At 39.6% G+C, this 20,243-nt stretch overlaps 1 protein-coding gene across 3 annotated transcripts in view; it reads left to right on the forward strand.

Annotated features, from left to right (window-relative positions):
* LOC114157408 (titin-like) overlaps window positions 1-19,548 on the forward strand; it is a 29,986-nt gene extending 10,438 nt beyond the window's left edge. For 2 of the 3 annotated variants that reach the window (XM_028038344.1, XM_028038345.1), the window contains exons 2-22: window positions 747-3,012; window positions 5,255-5,316; window positions 5,647-5,685; window positions 5,781-6,044; window positions 6,150-6,424; window positions 6,516-6,703; window positions 6,946-7,080; window positions 7,214-7,312; window positions 7,395-7,444; window positions 8,214-9,160; window positions 9,780-9,950; window positions 10,035-10,069; window positions 10,767-11,156; window positions 11,424-11,486; window positions 11,641-16,305; window positions 16,398-16,506; window positions 17,248-17,361; window positions 17,439-17,711; window positions 18,327-18,443; window positions 18,536-18,657; window positions 18,742-19,548. In XM_028038344.1, coding sequence (XP_027894145.1) covers window positions 747-3,012; window positions 5,255-5,316; window positions 5,647-5,685; window positions 5,781-6,044; window positions 6,150-6,424; window positions 6,516-6,703; window positions 6,946-7,080; window positions 7,214-7,312; window positions 7,395-7,444; window positions 8,214-9,160; window positions 9,780-9,950; window positions 10,035-10,069; window positions 10,767-11,156; window positions 11,424-11,486; window positions 11,641-16,305; window positions 16,398-16,506; window positions 17,248-17,361; window positions 17,439-17,711; window positions 18,327-18,443; window positions 18,536-18,657; window positions 18,742-18,801 — 10,444 coding nt within the window. In that variant the 3' untranslated portion in view covers window positions 18,802-19,548. The remainder of the gene's footprint in view (window positions 1-746; window positions 3,013-5,254; window positions 5,317-5,646; window positions 5,686-5,780; window positions 6,045-6,149; window positions 6,425-6,515; window positions 6,704-6,945; window positions 7,081-7,213; window positions 7,313-7,394; window positions 7,445-8,213; window positions 9,161-9,779; window positions 9,951-10,034; window positions 10,070-10,766; window positions 11,157-11,423; window positions 11,487-11,640; window positions 16,306-16,397; window positions 16,507-17,247; window positions 17,362-17,438; window positions 17,712-18,326; window positions 18,444-18,535; window positions 18,658-18,741) is intronic. The other variant, XM_028038346.1, reaches the window with a different exon arrangement.
* Window positions 19,549-20,243: the final 695 nt, after the last annotated feature.

Consider the following 20,243-nt stretch of genomic DNA (forward strand, 5'->3'; position numbering starts at 1 on the left):
TTCATCAATGTAATCCTTTTTTTGACATCTGATCTTCAGAAGATGCAGTCAAGATGATAAGTCATCAGCAGAATCAATTTGGGTCATCACTACTTCAGAGCCTTATTTGTTTTATTAGATCCCCAAAATGTCGCCTGGTTCAGCAGACTGTTCGATTTAGTGCAAGACTATATGTCAGATTAGGTTTAATATGTTTCAAGAAATAAATGTTTAGTTTGCATTTTGACTTTGTATGTGACAACTCTGTTGATTTGTTCCTCTTTTTTAATAGAACATTTACTCTGGAAATCACCTTCTTGGAAGTTTTGTTGCAGTTCATCGGCTTCCCAAGAATGTACAGTAAAGACAGAATTTTGCAACCTTAAAACTGATTATACAATGAAACGCCCCTTAGTGTACATTTTGTTTTAAATTAAAAGATCAAATCAATTGTCTTCCATCTATTCGGGATCTTCTGTGGCAGTGAGCTTTTATTTTTAACTGGTTTTTTTTGTTACTATGGAAATGGTCCCTAGTAAACAATTGTGTCTGTGTGTCTTATAAACTACTATGCAAGTGTTTTCTGTACCATATCTGCTGATATATTCTGTAAGACTTGGAAAATATATTGTCAAGATGTCTGTGTTGCCAACAGAAAAGTTGGCTAATGGACAGGAAACCTCCAATTGATGGATTTCATTCGGCTACAAAACTAAAGTCTAGCCCCAGTCATTAACCTTGTGTCTTTGTTCTTTTAAACTTTGCAGCTTTTCTTTGCTTTTGGAGAATTGTGCCCCGTGTCCTGCTCCAGGGGTCCTAACAACCCCACTTCTCAGCGGACTTCCTGGGAGCACGTCACTGACAGGAAGGCAAGCTGCTTCTTTGCAGTTGGCCCAGCTGAAGGCTCAGCTAGCATTAACGCAGATGAACAATGTTCTCGCTGTTGGTGGCTGTGCTCCAACCTTGACATCAAACACCCATATACCTGCTCTGGGGTTGCCCACAAAACCACCTTCGCCAACTGCTGTGGCCATCAATCTCCTGAACCTTCTGAAGATTGCCAACACTATGTCTCATCCGATGTATAATCCCTTTGCCCCTGGCAAACAGATGCCATCCCAGGGACCTTATGGACTCTCTGGTGGGCAAATGGAGATGGATCCTCGGAAACCACCGCCTCACTTTGGCTCTGGTTCCAACTTCAGCTCTTCTGGATCTTCTGGTCTTACCCGTGGACTCTCTGGAGGACCTATACCGTCTATTATGTCTTTACCAGGAAACTACAGACCGGAGAGGAATAAGATTACCGTGGATGATGACATAGACAGATGTTTGGACTTGAATATCAGTAGAGCCAGGGAGGAGGTGATACAAACTTTCTCAAGCCAAAATACCCAATTTACTAACGTTCAAAGAGACATATTTCCTTCTTCAAACAAAGGAATGCCTTCATATTTGACATCTCCTGCTACTCTAGTAAACAGATCATTTACTGTGGACAGTAGTAACAACAGTTTGGACTGGTTGCCTATATGCCAGAGGGGTTCAGAGGAAGAGTCGTCAAAAAAATATTCATCTGCATCCTCCAGCTTCCTAAGCAGTGGTTCAAGTCTTTTCAGTACCTCCAGTGAAGGAAAACATATGTCATCCACTCCAGGTTTGGGTGACTATGACATAAAAAGACCAGCTAAGTCTGTGCCTCCTCCGGAGCCCATTCGCCCAAAGTATACTTCAGAATCAGCCTCTAACATCCTCCTGCACTTTGGTCTTGAAAAAGAAGACTTGGAACACCTAATCTCTTACCCTGAAGACCAGATAACACCTGAGAACCTGCCTTTCATTCTAAGACAAATCAAGCTGGAGAAAGAAAAGAAAGCTGCAACTGCTGTTCAATCCAAACCCTACAGTGCAACTCAACCCATCAGAAGTATGGGTGAAAATGACAAGTTTATACCTTCCATAAGAGCAGGGTTCAATTCAGATCAAATATCATCCACTGTTCTTAAACCAAGTAAAGTGATTGAATATGGACACACTGGCAAATATACCACAGGGGTTGGGAATGAAGTTGGAAGAACTATTAGCAGTTCAGCTGTGACTTGTGCGGGTGGAAGTTTGTTGTGTACGGACACTTTCAAACCTAGCAGCCATGTCAGAGATCCACTTCAAAGATGCCAGGGAGAGCTGAAAACTGGACCAGTTGTCTCTTCACATAGCCAGATGAGTGCTGTCTCCACTGTTGACTCACTGAGGAGCCCTGTGTCATCATCAAGCAGCGATCTATCTAAAAAATTGGGAGTCCAAACAAGCCAAAATTCAACGTCGCTGTTCCCATCTTTTGGATTGCTGAACAAAGACACAGAATTAAGACTACTCAAACCAGAAGATCCCCAAATTCCTTCCCCAAAGCAGCCGGAGCCAGTTCGCCAGGCATCCACTCAACCCCAGCCATTCAATCCACCCTGTAATTTAAGTCGTGGAGTTCATCCTGGGCGTCCTGGCCTTGTGCTTATTCACAGTAATGACTCTCGCAACAATAATAAGAGCAAAACTCAAGGTCAAGGATTAAAAGCTCCTGAACAGGTGAATAAGATACCAGCACAACAGCAGCCAATTCAGCAGACTCTACAGCATCAAGGACCGCCACCACAGAAGCCACAATTTCAAATGCATCTGCAGCCGATTCCGCCGCTGAAACAAGTACAACAAGGTCTTACCTCTTCCATGCCACCCCGGTTGTCTCTCTTTCCAGTTTGTCCTGCTCTACCTACACCAGCCCGAGTTCCAATCCATCCTCCTCTTCCTATGCCAGCCCCAATGCTACTTCGTTCTTCTATACCTACACCAGCCCAAGGCCGGATGGATGCTATGCCTCGTATGCCGCCTCCAGTTTTCAAAGACCAGACATCAGTACCAAAGATGGGTCCGTCTAAACTACCAACACCGGCCATGATGCAGGACTACGCCGCAGCAACACCAAGACTATTTCCTCATACCTGTTGTCTTTGTATGAAAGAATGTACCAATATGAAGGTGAGTGGAAGAAATTGTTCTCCTTACATTTAGGACGTTCTTGGTGTATGTTGGAGATTCGTCCTGATTTTCAATATAAACTGACATGTTTATGTTTGAGAAAATATCGTTTTTAATTGGAGCATGAGTTGATTAACATAGACTGTTATAAAACATGAACTATTGTGAATATCAAACCACAGAAGTTATTGTTCAACTTTTCATGGTTAACAACCCTGTTCCAAACTAAAAGGTATGTACCAAAATGTTACGAGCAGCAGTTATTTATTGATTTATAAAGTTCCATTGTGGGATTTGCATATAAATTTGATCACCTGAAACTAGTCAGGAAACATTTTGTATTAGATTGATATAGATGTTTAAGTGGCATGGAATGAATGTTATTGGACTAACCATGCTTGTTGTGTAATCACATGTATAAATCTGCCTGAAATGTGGGGAAATGTTTTCTTGGACATTGAGAAGAACAAGATGGGTCTCTGCAGAAGTAAAGGATCAATGGAAGATGCAGAATATTTTTATTTTTTGTAAGAGCTTCAGGAGAAGCTTTTTCTAACTCCTTCTGGGGTTAAGACCAAATACCTTTTATTTATTCTGTTTTCTTCAAGTAGCACATTTGGTCTTACCCTTCTTTCTGGTTCCTGCTCTACTATCTGACTTGCCTGACTATTGCTTTCCCACACTCGATTCTCGTCTCCTTTCAGTGCTCCATCTGGGATTTGTCCCACTGAGCTTGATTTCTTAGGATGCATTTCATTAGGACCGGTCAGTGAACAGGAGGAGTTGATGTGTTTTTGAATTGTATTCTGCCTATATAGGGTTGTAGTTTGGCAATGCCAGAGGAGGAAGAGACGCTGTGAAGCCTAGTATTCCATGGATTCTTGGGGTGCATTCACAACCTTGTGTAGTCCACTTCCATCAAACGCTCATTGGTTTGCCTAGAAGGTTGGGCCTGTTTGTTTGGGGAGGCATGAATGGACAATCAAATTCTGATGTGGACCAAAAAGCTAAATTTGGTCCACCTGAAAACCTAGGTCTCTGTTTGCTTGAAGTGAACTCTAGTGCAGTTCAAAGGTATATGTGAATGCCATGTGGATCGGACACTGCTCCATAAGCAGAAAGTGAACTATAGTGCAGGGCATTCTGGATAAATGCAGCCAAAACAAACATGCTAACAGGAGAAATGTCTCGTGACAAAAGAGAAATCCTACCACCAGTGGCATCACTCGATTTTAATAATCATTTTGTGAAGAATGAAGATGTGCTGTATGTCTTCTTCTGAGGTTTTTGTCTCTTTTATTTATTTATTTATTTTCCAGTGGTTCTTCTTGCAGTGCCACCACGGGTGAGGGGGGGAACAGGTTGCTCAAAGGCTTTGTTAGACACATTGCAGTGTAAAAGAGGACCACACCCGCTGAAAATGTTACAATTTTGGTCCCCAAATCAAACCGAGTCTACCGGGTTATCAGGTGTAAAGAAACCCTTAAATTTGTCTTGGAAAGCCAGCAGATCTGATTAACAGCCATTTTGTACAGCTCCGCACTTCTTTCTTTGCAGTGGGGTTGTTTATGTGCAAATTTCAGTACGCATCAGAGCATAGCTTCCTTTATCGTTCTTATATACATCATGACCAAATGTTAGTGATTGGGTAAAATCAGATCCAATCATTGAAAACTTCAACAGAGTCCAGCAATTGTTGAGGGTCTAAATCTTCCGTATGAAGCAAAGTATAGAACAAGGGTCTGGTTTTTACCAGGCTACCTTCAGACAAACAAACCACCATTTTTATTTTTTTGTTTGCATAATATGTCTTAAAGACGGACATTATACCTCTCATCTTTTTCCTATCAATCCCTCCCTTCTCAAGCTGTTTTTTCTTCCTTGAATTGAACATTGCAACGATCCTGATGAGATTTAGGAGACTCAAGATATTTCAAGACCGAGAAGACTGAAGAACCAAACGATGGAAGTTCCCAAAGGCTTTTTGTCATTGTTACAATTCTGTAAAGTCTTTTTGATAAAGATTGTGCTCTTGATGATGTTTTAATTTTGGATTTGGGTTCATGCAGTTTTTTTCCCTTTGTTTTTATTTCTGTATCTTTGTTCTTTGTTTAGTAATTACTAAACTTAGTAAAAAACTGTTTTATTGTCAGAATATACTTTAAAAACAAAGGTTTTGATGAGTTAATGTTAGGTTTAATAACAGTGGTGTTTTAATACATCTGTTTGTTGTTCTGAATAGGACTGGCTCTCCCACCAGAACACTAGCCTTCATCTCGACAGCTGCAGACTGCTGAGGTTACGGTGAGTTTAAAATAAACTTTACTTTCACTACATAATTTCCCACTGTGTTACAATAAAAATTCTATTGATGTTCATGGGCCAGGTGTTTATAGATATACTTTGGAACAACAATAACCACATAACTATGTGGTATAAAGAAGGAATCAGAAATATGTTCATATAGTCATTGCCCAAATTTAATGTTCCTTCAGTTGAGGCCCACATTTTCGAACAACTACAAATTGGTTTTAATCGTTCCTAAGTCAGTTGATTTCTTGAGTTGTTGCTGTCTTAATATTGGAACCTTGTCTCCTATTGATTTTAATTGTTTTTTAATTTTTTCCCCCAAAGATATCCTGATTGGGATGGGACTACACTGGAGTTATTGAGGTAACTGCTGGATTGTAGTCATAGTTATGACACCTTATGATCGTTCTCCTTTTCTGTTTTTCAACCATGCTTTTCTTGGTCATAATTCTCCACAGTGGTCCAGGTAAAGGTACCCAAGCCTCCCCCACAGCTCTTGGCCAGAGTTCCCAGGAGACTCGTTCCCATTCTCTCAGCCCTCATCGCCAACGTGGATCAGGGGATAGCAAGGAAAGTCCACACCACCATTATGGGTCAGAGAGTAGAAGACAAAAACGTAGCAGCCGCTCTAGATCACGTAGTCCACAACGCCATTATTCCTCTGATGGTCAAAGAGAGAGACGAAGTAGCAGATCGCCACATACTTCCAGACACTCTCGCAGGTTTTTAAAAAAATATACTAACAATGTTTTTTATATATGTATATATATATATAAATGCCATCAAATTTTGTAAGTCAGCTATAATTGACCAATTGTTTCTTTTAGGTCCCGCTCTCGTTCCTATGATCGCCCAACCTCGTCTCACCACCGCTCACGTTCAAGAAGTTACGAGAGGCGATCACCTCCCAGGAAGAGGGAAGCCAAGCGGTCGTCACCAAGGAGAAGCTATGAGCGTCGATCATCTCCAAGAAGAAGCGATGAGAGACACTCGTCACCAAGGAGAAGTCGTGAGGCGCGGTCACCAGCGGAGAGATCCGCACCTCAGCATAAGAGGTCCAGAAGTGCTGACAGACTGGCTAAGAGACTCCTGGAAACAACAGGTCTGAAGAATGCCCAAGATATTTTGCCTTCAACTTTTAATCAACAAGTATATTCATGCTGGTAAATCACAAATTCTCATTGTTCTTCTAGCTGTCCAATCTTTGTCCAAACAATCTAACCTGGAGGCCATGGTTAAAACACTGGCTCCTGCATTGCTGGCTGAACTGGCTAAGATGAAGTCCTCTTCCAACACAGAGAAGAAGACATCTTCTGCTAAATCATCTAAAGCCACATCCAGCCATCCAAAGAGCGGGAAAAGCTCTTCAGCAAAGCCTATGGTGAGTTTCATTTGACAAATTGATATGAAGCCTTGTTTTATCTGTTTACTCTGACTTTGGGCTGTGATTCTTCAAAATAAAAGTTACAGAGAAGAAGCCATCAGCTTGCATCTCCTTAATTAAAACGAATGTGTGAAGGTTGTATAACTTGAGACTTTACAGTGCTTAGACGTTTTTTACAAAAAAGAAAAAGATTGGTGCTTCATATTTTTATCTTTTTATTTATTTTCCTTTCTGTTCAGACTGCTGAGTCCTTATCTGCTGGCAAAGTGAGGCTCTCTAGCGTTTCCGCTTCCCTTTCCCATGATGACATTTTTGATGCCTTGGAGAAATTTGGAAAAGTCAAAGAAGTGATTATAGCAAGAGCATCACTACAGGTATGTAGTATACATCTAATTAATTACTTTCATGACCAACAATGTGTTGATATATCCAAAAAGTAGATGAATGGGATGGGTGGCCATAATTTGACTTGTACATTTTATTCTTTAATTTTGTCTGTACCTGTAGGCAGTCATCCACTTTGAGAAAGAGGCAGATGCAGAGAAACTGAAGAAATTACAATGCTTGCAAGTGAAAGGACTGACTGTCTATGTTGACAAAAAAATGGTAATTCACTTTCTCTTTTGCTTCACAAATTTACCACGCTCAATAACAGCACTGAATCAGAATCAATGTTATTTATTTACAGAACGTTGTTTCCAAGAAGCCTCAGTCGGCGCAGAAGTCAGCTTCACAGAAGTAAGATTTGCTCACAGTAACACTCAAGTTGAACCATATAAAAGACTTAAGGTTGGTTTTGATAAACCTAATGTTGGAATCTACTCAGTTCCAACATTAAAAATATTAGCCTCAAAATGTGTTTGAGTTTAAAGTAAGAAATCAAGCTCAAATACTGTGCTATATCAGAATCAGCTTTAACTTTGGTTCTACTTTGCTCTCAGTGAAGACATTTAAAAGAAAAATTATGGATCATTCATATATTCATAGAGTTTTTACAAAAAAGGAAGATGAGGTTGAATTGGTGTAAATAAGCATGGTATCGATCTGGGCTCTCTGACAGTAAACTGTGTCCAGGATGTGTGGGGTCTGCAGAGACGTTAGCTGTCCTTTCTTCACCCTAGATCTCTAAAAGTTGTGAGGGATTGTTTGTTTGTTGTAGTCTGGACCTGTTCTATCTTTTATTTTCTGTAAATACTTCTTATGATAAAAGTCTACCGGCTGCTTTATTAAATACCCTTACCTAGTTATTTGTTAGAGTTGAGTCTTCTCCTGGTAAGGCATAGCTAGTAAAGTTCTCAGCCATTCTTTGTTGCAAGGAAGGTTATTGTTGCTTTTCTCTAAATTTGATACCACAGTTTTCTTCATGCATAACCAGTTTCTACAACGTGATAGGACATTTTGGAAGACTGTTTATGTGTTAAATTAGCCTAAGAAAAACCTTCAAATCTCTTTTCTTTGATTCAGATAATTCTCCTCTTACTTCATCCTTTGTGACTTTTCTCTACAGAAAGTCTGCAGAGTCCAGTACAACATTCACTGGAAAAGATAAGACACCTGCAATACCTGGGGCTAAAACCATCACAACAGGCAAAGTTGCTACAAAAGCAAAGGGTGTCCCCATCAAACAGGTAGCTGTAAAGAAACTCAATACAGCTGGAAAATGTGCAGTAAAACCGGTTGGAGTTAAAACTACAGCGGGTTCAGGGGTCCAAAAAACTATAAGTCCAGTAAAGACTTCTGATGCTGATGATTCTAAAGATGAAGCAACAAACACAAAACCTGAAAGTGATGAAATAAAATCTGCTGAAACTCCCAGTGAGACTGCTGAGGTGTTGAAGACGTCGGATACAACTGTCAGTGATGAAGATAAAGAGGAGAAAATGGCGTCTCAGGTGAAGGAAGTGACTCCTGAAGCAGAAACATCGTCCAACCCGGTGAAGGCTAAAACCCAACCTGACACTTTGGGTGTGAAGGACTTGGAGTCCAAATCAGCACCATCAGAAAACCAGCTGGCTGCTGCCAAAGCAGAAAGCGAAGAGCTCCCCCTGGTGACCAAAACTGTGGACACAGTGGAAACCTCTGAAGACAATCAAGTAGAAGAATGTCTCAAAGTGGATTCTATAAGAATCAAAGTTGAAGATGTTGAACCTGGAAAGACTGAACCTGAAGAACCCATAGAAATTTTGAGTTCTGCTGAGTCCAAACACCAAGTTTCAGAAACTGTAAAACCAGCAGCTAGAGTTAAAACTCCACCATGTTCATCATCTCCGCGTAAAACCTCTGCTGATCCACCTCAAACACAGCAAGCCACTGTGAAAACTGAAGAAATGTTAGTGACAGACTCATCGCAGGTCCAGCCGTGTCCGATGGAGGAATCAGAACCCCCAGCAAGAAAGTTAAAGACAGAAACTGAGCAACCACTGTCTCCAAAGAAGACAGAAACAAAGCAGAAAGGTTAGTTTGAAACAGTTTCCATCCAGTTGTCATGCGAATTTTGTGCAAACTTTTAAAATGACGTAAAGTAGAAAATGCAAATTAGGTGTTTTTCTTTCTATTGGTTTGGCATAATTTTGTACCAGATGTTGACATTAGGGATGGTTGTAGTAAAGGGGATCTAGCACGTGCAAACTAGCATGGATCAAACGTCTCAGAAAAATGAAGAGTTCTATTCTGCTGCCTCTGGTAAGGCACAGATTGTCAGCTCAAAGACTGCATTTTAGGAAATCCCTTAATATGTTGCATCCCTTTGTTGTTGCATATAAAAGCTGAATGAAACCATTTTTGATTGTATCGAGATATTTTATGAAGTTGCAAAGTGTTAGGGATGAAGTTTCAAGAAAAGAATATTGGTCTAGTTTTTCTGTTTTTATGTTGTCGAGGCTTTTATTTGAACCTTGATCAAGCTAGCAGATAGCCACCACTCATTACCTTTTACAAGGTTAAACAAGTTACTTTAGGAACAAATGTTGTCCTGATAATTGACTCCAGTGTTCTTAGGATTTATATAAGCATAATATAGAAATAAATCGTGTGTGTGAATTCATTTATTTTTACTCTGAACAATCTCCGACAGATGTAAGTAGTCATCTGACACCAGAACCTGTGAGCAACGTTGTAGCCGTGAAGCTTGAGGAACCAACATCTGCCGGAAAGAAGACTGCTGATGGCGCAGCGGCACCAGCTGACGTTTTCTCCCTCACAGCCACGGTGAAGACAGAAAAGCAGGAGCAACAAAAAGAAACAAGTAAGAAGTCTGTCAAGCAACCGCAATATTTGAGCATACTTTAAGTTTGCGCATCATTTCTCCCTAAAACAACTTGTCTTACAGAAAACACACCAGAGAAAACTGTCAAGTCCTCAATGGTAAGTTTTATTTCCAAAACCATAAGTATTGTTCATCATTTGTGTGGAAGTTAACATCCAACCTGATTAATGTTTATTAGGGTTTTGGAGAAGGCTGATCTTTATCTGTGGATGCCGGTTAAATTCTTAGAAGATCATGAGATTCTCCATTTGCTGTTTCACTGAATTTAAAAACCAAAAAATCCCTCTTACCTTTCATTACCTGTAACATCAGACAAGAGTATATTAATGCTGATTAAGAGCCTCTTGACTGGTATTAGAATATGTGGATAGTTATTTATTTATTTAGTCAGAAACAATGCAGAAAATAAACATTAATTTTTCAAAATACATGGAAGAATCCATTGCAGCAAATTTGCTACAACTTGCTGCAAGTTTAATTTGAGTAAAATATACAAATATAAATACCAGAATCAGGTTTAATCACCACGTTTCTGCACTCAAACCAGGAATTCACCTTCAGTTTTGCTGTGCTCTTAATTAAAACATTTAAAATACAAATATATAAAAAAGCAAAATAAGGATTAACAACAGGTTTTGTTATTTGTAAATATGTGTAGGTGTATTGTTTTGACATGGGAGGAAGACGAGGTTGAACTTGTGCATTATGCATGATATCGTTCTGGGCTGTCAAAACTTTACTTTGTCCTTTTCTGCCTTTTTACTGTGTAATATTAGCTGTCTGTTTTGTTTGCAGCCTCTTTCAAAAGATTCACATAATAAGAAACAACCTCCACCTCAAACCTGTGCCTCAGTCTCTCCAACGCCAGCAGAACCCATCCAGTCAGGTTCTTTTAAATTAGATATGAAGGCTGGAAAAAATGAAATGGAGGTTGGTGCAATCCCGACTGTGACTTGTAAATCCAGTGAAAATTCTGAGCGAATGCGGTCACTCAGAGCTGAGGTCGTCCCTGCAGAAAAACAAACCGCGCCTGTTCCGTACACCTCCACCATGTCAGTCACAGCTTTGGGCAAACCGGAGGACAATGCTGAACTTCCTCAGATAAATGAAGATTTTTTCAGGGTGCTCACAACAGCACTTCGTGAACACAGACTAAGACAGGGAGAAAAGAAAACAAGTGAAGAGGTGAGACTGGCTCTAAATCATGGCATCTCGATGTTGTATTGGAAACTACTGCTAATACAGCAACTCTAGGAAGCTAGTACTTTTATGATACCTAATATCAAAATTGGGACTTAAATGTTGTTATTTAATGGATACTTTTTGTTCAGTACTTGGCTGCCATTTTTGTGAACCAGACGGTTAATAAAGTTCTGCTGTGGCTGAACTTCAGAGTTATCTAAAAATGCTTTTAAAAGTCAGAAAACCGATGTTTGTTATTTGATTCTTTAGAGTTTCACCATAAGCAAAACAACCTCTGAAGGTATGCAGGAGGAATACACGCCACTCACAAAGGTAAATTAGCAGAGTTCTTTTCCCTAATCATGATATTTGTGGATTAGATTTTCTTTGTATTTTCCGTATATTTTACTAAAAACAGTTCACGTGTAAGACTTTGTCTTTTATTGTGAATCAAATTTATCGTTACTGTCATTTCTTCTCCACCCAGGATGAAAGCAAAGAGGAGGACAATTACTCGGATCCTTTTGATGAGTTTGACTTTAACTTTGGAGACTTTGTGACTGTTGATGAGATTAGTGAAGAAATGGATGACACACTGGTTGAAGACACCTCTGTTTCATTAGAGTCGATATCCAGAGATACAACAGAAAGGCTGAGCCCAGATGTGTCCTCTGCTGCCAGTAAGACCTCAACAAGGTCTTCAAAAGCCTGCAAAAGCTCAACTTCTTCCTCCTCCAAGTCTGAAAAAGGCAGTGACTCTTTAAGTTCCATGTCCGAGTCCAAAAACAAGCAGAAACGTTTCTCTGAACCTCCCAAATTTGAAACCAAACCCTCATTTGTTAGTGGCGCTAAAAGTAAAAGTTCCTCCCCCGCTTCTAATTCTTTAAAAACTCCACTCTCCTCTGCTCATAAATCTCAGTCAAACAAGAGTAAGCCTCCTGTTAGGTCTTCAGAAACATCATACTCTGTTCGAAGTACTCGTTCATTTGCAGCAGTCATCAAATCATCTGTAGGAACACAGCAGGTGGGTAAAAGGGATGTAAAACCTAAAGAGATTGCAGTGGCAAAGTCTGACCACCATGTGTCAGCAGAGAGCTGTTCTGCAAATACTGTTGAGTCAGAGTTGAGGATAAAAACATCAAAGATTCAACTCACAGAGGGACAGAGCTCACAGATCCAGAATCTGAAGACAGATTTTAAAAATGTGAAAGAGATGAAGAAAAACGAAGTGAAGGAGAAGAAAAAAGACATGGATGGCGAAAGCACTGAGGAAAAAAGAGGCTATAATGAGAATAAACAAATTCTTGATTCCTTCAATGAAAAATCTGATGAACAGAAAAACAAGGATGACAACCAAGACAGAAGAACTGAAATGCAATTATCTGGACCTGAGCAAGACCAGCTCATTCATCAAGGAGCTGATAATGACAATAGTCCATCAGATGGATGCCAGGAAATGGACGTAGATGAGTCCATCAAGCTGCTGGACTGCACACTTAAACATCAGGCTGCCACAACCCATGATGAAGAAACCAACCAGACTCCAAATAGCAGTAGCGTAAAACAAAATAATGACGTTCTTTCATCCGAGAGAGTCTGTGAAACCTCCAGAGAGGTTGGTCAGACCTCTAATGAAGAAGACCAAAATGACAGCAGACACTTTGACACTTTGAAAGACCAAAAACTTGTATTTCCCACTGACCTTCTGTCTAAAGCAGATGATGAACCCACAAATGAAGAGGCTTATGAGGTCATAGATTCATTGGACGATCAACCAGCAACAACTGAGGCGGAATCAGAAATGGAGAAGAAGGAACAAAGCAGGAAAGAAAGCGCAACCACCTCTGGAGATGATAAACCGACCAGAAAAGGATGTTCAAGGAGCCGAATATTTAAAAGTGAAGAGAAAGAAAATTCACTAAAGCAACAGGACAAAACAAGAACATATGTGGCACGAACAAAGGACAGCAAGACGGAAAAAGAAAAGAGTCTCGAGGATTTTGAGGAAATGGTCTATGAAGTTGTGGACTCCATTGAAGACGAGTCTGTTAAAGAGCCCTCAACCACAGGGAGATGTAGTAGCAGACGAACACCAAGAGGAAACAAAAAAGATGAGAAGACATCAACCCCGGTAGAAGACACTAAAAAATCTGATGACGAAGAAGAGGATGTGTTCACAGTTTTAGACTCTGTGGAAGAAGAAAGTCCCAGTGACAAACAAGTGGTGACGAGATCGACTAGAGGAAGAAGACAAAACATAGCAAAGAAAGTTGAACAAAATACTAAAACAAAAGAAGATAAACCCCCCACAAGAAGAAGATGCACACCAGTCAGAGATTCTAAGGAAAAAGAAAAAGAGAAAACTCCAAAAATAGATGTTCCTCTAAAGGAAAGTGCACTAACGAAGAGTGACTCTGGTGTACCAAGCACAGGTGATGAAGACACTATCTGTATGGAATTGGATGCTGTTGAGTATGACCAACCAACTACACAGAAACCAAGAAGAGGAAGATCAAAGGACAATAAAACAAGTCAAAAACAAAGTGAGGAAGAAGAGCCTGTTTATCAGATTGTAGATTCTCTTGAAGAAGATCAAGAAAATACCATGACTGTGACATCCAGTCTTCAGAAAAAAAGTGAGACAAACGTTGAAATGACTGCAGATGTCAACATTGTTTCGCTTATCAAAGTGAAAGAAGACAAGTCCCCGACAAGGAGACACACACCAGCCAGAGATGCACAGGAAAAAGACAGAGTTCATCTAAAGGAATGTGCACAAACAAAGAAGATCGACACTGCTGTAAAAAGCACATGTGAAGTGGACGATACTTGTAAGCAATTGATTGTTGTTAAGGAAGGCCAACCAACAACACAGAAATCCAAAAGAGGAAGACCAAAGAAGGACAATAAAACAAGTAAAAAACAAACTGAGGAAGAAGAGCCTGTTTATCAGATTGTAGATTCTCTCGAAGAAGATCAAGAAAATACCATGACGGTAGAATCGAGTCTTCATGAAGACAGTAAGCCAAACATTGAAATGACTGCAGATTTCAACACAGTTTTGTTTACCAAATTGGGTGAAGACAAAGCCCTCACAAGAAGAAAATGCACACCAACCAGAGATTCTCATGATAAAGACGTAGTTCCTCTAAAGGAAAGTACACCAACACAGGCGAGTAATGCTCCTGTAGTAAACACTGGGGAGGAAGACACTATTATTGAAGAACTGGATGCTGTTGAGGATGGCCAACCAGCAACCCAGAAACCAGAAAGAGGAAGACCAAAGAAGAATAATAAAACCAGTAAAAAACTAACTGAGGAAGAAGAGACCGTTTATCAGATTGTAGATACACTAGAAGGTAATCAAGACAAAACCATGATGGTAGCTCCCATTCATATAGAGGAAACTGAGGCAAAAGTTGAAATGACTGAAGATGTCAACACAGTTTTGTTTTCCAAAATGAAAGAAGACAAGATCCTCACAAGAGGACAATGCACACCAGCCAGAAATTCTCAGGAAAAATACACAGTTCCTCTAAAGGAAAGTACACCAACCAAGAAGAGTGATGATGCTGTAACAAGTACTGGAGATGAGGACAATACTTGTGAAGAATTGGATGCTGCTGAGGATGGCCAACCAACAACACAGAAACCAAGAAGAGGAAGACCAAAGAAGGACAATAAAACAAGTAAAAAGCAAACTGAGGAAGATGAAGAACCTGTTTATCAGATTGTAGATTCTCTAGAAGAAGATCAAGAAAAAAACATGATGGAAGAAGCCAGTCTGCTGACGGAAAGTGAGACAAATGTTGAAATGACTGCAAATGCAAACACCGATTTGCTTACCAAAACAAAGGAAGACAAGAACCTCACAAAAAGACGATGCACACCTGCCAGAGATTCCCAGGAAAATGACAGAGAGGAAACTCCAAAACCAGATGTTTGTGTCCCTCTAATAGAAAGTACACCAACTAAGAAGAGTGATACGAGGGACTTTGGTGGGGAGGAGGCTACTTATGAAGTACTGGATGCTGTTGAAGAGGTTGTTAGGCCAGCAACACAAGCATCAAGGAGGGGAAGACCAAAGAAAGACAATAAAATAAGTGAAAAACAAACAGAATATCTGAAGGTTGACTTGCCCAGAAAGGATGATGAAGAAGAAGAAGCAACATATCAGATTCTTGACTCTGTTGAGGATGAGGTGGTTGGTGACCCAGCTCCTGTAGACCAGTCTGAATGCACAAAAACATCAAGCGCTTTTGCAGATGATGACATAACAAAGGAAATAATTAGGTCACTATTAAATGAGGAGGAAGGAGGGACAATTTATCAAATTGTAGATTCGCTGGAAGAAGATCAAGTTCAAGAAGAGACGATGACAGAAACAGCCATGCAGGAGGGGAGTGAGACAACAGGAGATATGGTAGCAAGTACTGACCATGTACTGTCCAGCCCCTCAACTGTAGAACCATCTGAACAAGCAGGTAGAGAGGAGACTCCGTTAGCTGGTAAAACATTGGAGGATAAAGAGGATCCATCTGCTAAAGACTCTGATACAGAGGGGAAGGAGAGTACATTGAAAGCAGATGTTGTAGGGGAAGACGAGTCTTTAAATCAGCCAAATCACGTTGGTGCATCAGAGAAGAATATACCAACATCACCGAAGAGCAAGGACACAGAAGCAACTGAAAATATTCTTGTGAACCTGGATCAGGTGAGCGAAGATGAGGAAGATTATCCTGATGACTCAGCTGAGGAAGAAGAACTGAAGAAAAGGCAAGCTGCTGCTAAGAAAAGAGAAGATGACCGTAAGGATAAAATGTCCAGGGAAAGAGAAGCTATGGAGCGAAGGAGTCGAAGCGGCAGCAGAGGAGGGAGTAGGAAATCAACATGGGAACCGGAGAAGATGAGTCAAGAAGATTTCGAAAAGGTGGAAGTAGACGCCCAGGATCTGGTGACCCTTGATGAGGTGGGAGAAGATGAAGTCGGAGAGGAAGCTGTGACAGAGACTCCAACATGGAAAGTGGAACTCGCAGAGGGAGAACTGCAGGATCTCGTTACATTGGATGAGATTGTTGAGGAAGAGGAAGGACAGCTTGAAGCCCCGCCTCAGAGTCTGGAGAGCCAATTCAAGGACTCTCTAAAGTCAGAGGTATGGTTGAGATCCAACTATAGCTTGTTTGAATCGAATATTATGTGACAGATGACATCATGAATCTCACTGGCTTGTTTGCCTCCTTTTAGACCTTGCCAACTTTGACAGAAACCACCCAGATTGAGGACAACAAAGATGACGATAATCATCCAAAAGAACCTTCAAGCTCTTTTAAACATAAACTTGATGACATCACAGGTTTGTGACAAATGTCCTTCAAAGACTTTGCCATCAATCTTTTTGGTTTAATCTCATATCGAGAGGGTTAGATTTCCTGCACAAGTAACCATGGCAACAAGTCTAGGTAAAGAGTAACCAGCTTCATTATGCTGAAAATCCTGAACTGAGGCTGACGTTAACTTATTAAGCCACTAATTCTGCCTGGTAAAACAAGCGTCCTGACGTTCACTGCTGGACCTTAGCCACAGAAATATTTTCCTTGTGTCGTTTCATTCACTGGTTTTTGGTCCAGCGCCCTCACAGGCGAGGAGGAAAACAAGGCGCTCAAAGGATTTTGTTTGTTTGTCACATTGCCGTGTGAAAGCGAACCGCACCAGTTCAAAATGTAACAAATGTTGCAATTCTAGTCCCGAATCGAACCGAGTCCACCAAACTATTGAGCGTGAAAACACCCTAAGATTTATTTTGTTTTATAGACTCCAGTTTATTCTACTGTGGTGGAAATAAATCTCTCAATAGAAATAGTTTTGGCCTAATTGCCTCAAAGTGGTACAACTTTACCACTGGTGACATAAATCTTTACCTGTGGAGCATATTGAAACATTTTTTTATAAGTCTATATTCTGTTTAATATTTTTAATGTTTTCTGTTTTGCATAACTCCGTTCTTAATCTAAAAATCAGTTTTGAAAAGAATATTTTGTACAGACTGGTACTAGGTTTGAATACGAGTATGAAATGGTTTAATCTTTTGTTTTAGAGGAAGGTGGGAACTTTGTCACTGTTGATGAGGTGGGAGAGATTGAGGAAGAGGAGGAAAAGGAGGCAGTAACAAGAAGAGGTCGACCCAGGAAGAGAAGCCGACTGACTCCTGGTAACACAAACACAACTGTTTAAAGCTTCAATCAGACAGTAAAGCTTTAAACTCAATTTACTAATTTCCTTTTACAGTGAGAAAATCTGCCAGAGGCAAAACAGTGAAGGAAGAAAAACATAGACAAGAAGAGGAAGAAAATAAATCCCTCCCCTCTGCTTCACTGGATTCTTCCTCGACTCTGAACACATCTGGTCCATCAGGTGACGTTCAGTGTGAGACCCAGAGGATAGAGGAGGGGAAGAACACCGAAGCTGCTTCTACCGAACATCAGCCTCTGCCTAAAGATGGACTGAAATTGGGATTTGAGGAAGCAGAGAGACGAGAGCACAGAAGGACCGGTGTTGAAGGTACATAACATGTTAAACGCCACGAAACGGGCTGATGTCCCAAAAGCCGCATTTCTAAAGAAGGATTTTTTCAAAGAAGATCCATGAATATCAGGGGTTGTTGAAACACCTGAAAATCAAATGTGTATATTAGCACTTTGCACCAGTCTAATGGTTGAATCATCTAAATAATAGATTACAAGCAATAAATGTCTTTATAGTTGAGCTCATATGTCTATTTATTTAATAATTTATTGAAAATATTGCTTATTCTGTCAATTATATATGTCTTTTGATTAAAATGCAATAAATTGCGATTAATTACAGTTTGCTTCACAGCAAATTAATGCAACCTTGCAATGAACCACCATGCATGTATTTACGATAGAATACTTTAAAAAATAATTGTGAGCAGCTTCAACAGGTTTGTAGAAAAGCCAATATGAATGTGTAGTTACGGCCTACCTGTCATATTGCCAGCAAAAATATATTTTTTAATATTTTAACCTAGGCCAGTTGGTGTACAGTTTCAACTGTTTCCAAATTGCAAAACAGGTTTTACTGCTTAAATTTTAAATCTGAGGTAAAATAAGTGGGGAAGACTTCACCCTGTATTCATGATCTTTGTTCTGTTAGTTGTGGATAAACGGAAGCAGGAGCCGACTGGACCCGAAGCAAAACGATCTCGCTCTCAGCCTCCGAGTGTCTCTGTGAACCTCCAGCTGCCGCCGTTTAATCCCAAAAACCCTCTGGGTGAGAAACACACACATTAAAATACCAAAACAAGAAAAATAGATGCAAAATGGAAGGGAATCATTTCCTGTTTTCTTCCTTTTCCCGCCCAGGTAAGGAATTTGTGAATCCCACGTCTGGGTTTTTCTGCAGTTTGTGTTCTGTTTTTTACTTAAACGAGGATACGGCCAAGGAAATCCACTGCAGCAGCCAGGAGCACTACGACAACCTGAAGGTACGCACAAACAGGCTCAAAGTTTATAACACAAAACCTTTACTCAATCCTGGTCTTTCATTGTCTTCCATTCCTCTTTCTCAGAACTATTACCAGAGACTTCAACAAAATGTCCAAGGCTCGCTCTCGGACGGATCAGCTTAAACTACAGATTATTTTCCTGGAACATGAGAAACCACCAAAGCTTTCCAGCACCCATGATGGTCTGAGCTGTAACTTTTAGTTTCTTTATCTTTTTTTTCTTAAATCTTTCGGTATTTCATGAGTTTCTTGTACCTTCTTTATACATAAGTTATGTATTCCACAGCTAAGAGTGGCAAATATACATATTTTGGAGTAGTTTGCTCCTAACTTAATTAGGAAGAAAAATAACTAACAGTTATTGCCGACTCAGTAAATTTTGAGATAAACAGGCAGTAAATTAAATACTGTTTACTAATGTGGACTGTTCAAATGATAGATTTATTCTACAAATCAAAAGGTTACGTTACATCAACTTTTGCACAGGAATTTGTCAATCAGTGTCACAGCATAGTGCATCAGTTTCATGCAAAGTTGAGTTCAGTTTTATTTAAGCATGACTTACTAACAGTACCTGGCTAATGGAAGCTCCTGTTCTGCATTTAGTTTGGCAGTTATGAGACTCAGCTTTTGTTTATGTTGTGACTTTTCTCTTTAAACAAGGGTCCAATAGGTTGTTTCATTTCTTTACATTTATTTAAGAAATACAATAAAAATGCATTGTCACATGTAAACAAATTCATAAAGTGTAATTATCTGATTTGAAAGTTAATTTTGGACTGTGTGAGTGATTAAAAGTTGTCATTTTGAATCCTTTTCTGTTGTGACTTTACTGATGACTGAGATGATTAAAAACGAATTAAAACATCACTGGGATTTTTGGTGTATGTTCCACACATATGAGCCATTTTTCTTTATGTCTTACTACTTTTTTTTGCCACCTTTTAACCAGAATTTTTTTTCTTGTTCATATTAAAATTGAACTTCTGTTTCTCGCCTTAAAGGCCTTAATTAAAACTTAAAAGAGTAATATCTGACTTTAAGAATTTGATCCAAATTTCTAAATCCAGTATTGCTTTTAAATGAAAAATGATAGTCACTTATGGTTTTTAAATATCATTTTTAAGCTTAGTTTTAAAACAAATGCAAAATACAGTTTTTTTTATTGGAATTGCATTGAGTTCCTTTATTGTCATTAGGTGCATGTTTAAAATGCTTTTTAGAATAGAATAGAATAGAATTACTTTATTCATCCCAGCAGGGAAATTATTTCGCAGTTACAGCATAGAGACAAGACACACAACAACCACCACTGAGTAGCAATTGCAGACAAAATAAAAATCAAATATAACATGTTGTCAATATAAAAAGCAACTTAGAGCAGTCCTTGCTAAGATTCAAAAAATGCAGATACAGTATGTATATGTAAATATATGTACAGCAAGTGTGCCACAGTCTTAAGGCACTAAATGACGAATTTTCTATAGCTTATATGTATAAGTCATGTAAAATTCTAAAGTTTTAGTTTGTACTTGAAGCTAAAATGTATGTTGTGATTGTAAAGG

Source organism: Xiphophorus couchianus, chromosome 14, assembly GCF_001444195.1.
Source record: "Xiphophorus couchianus chromosome 14, X_couchianus-1.0, whole genome shotgun sequence".
NCBI classification, from domain to species: domain Eukaryota; kingdom Metazoa; phylum Chordata; class Actinopteri; order Cyprinodontiformes; family Poeciliidae; genus Xiphophorus; species Xiphophorus couchianus.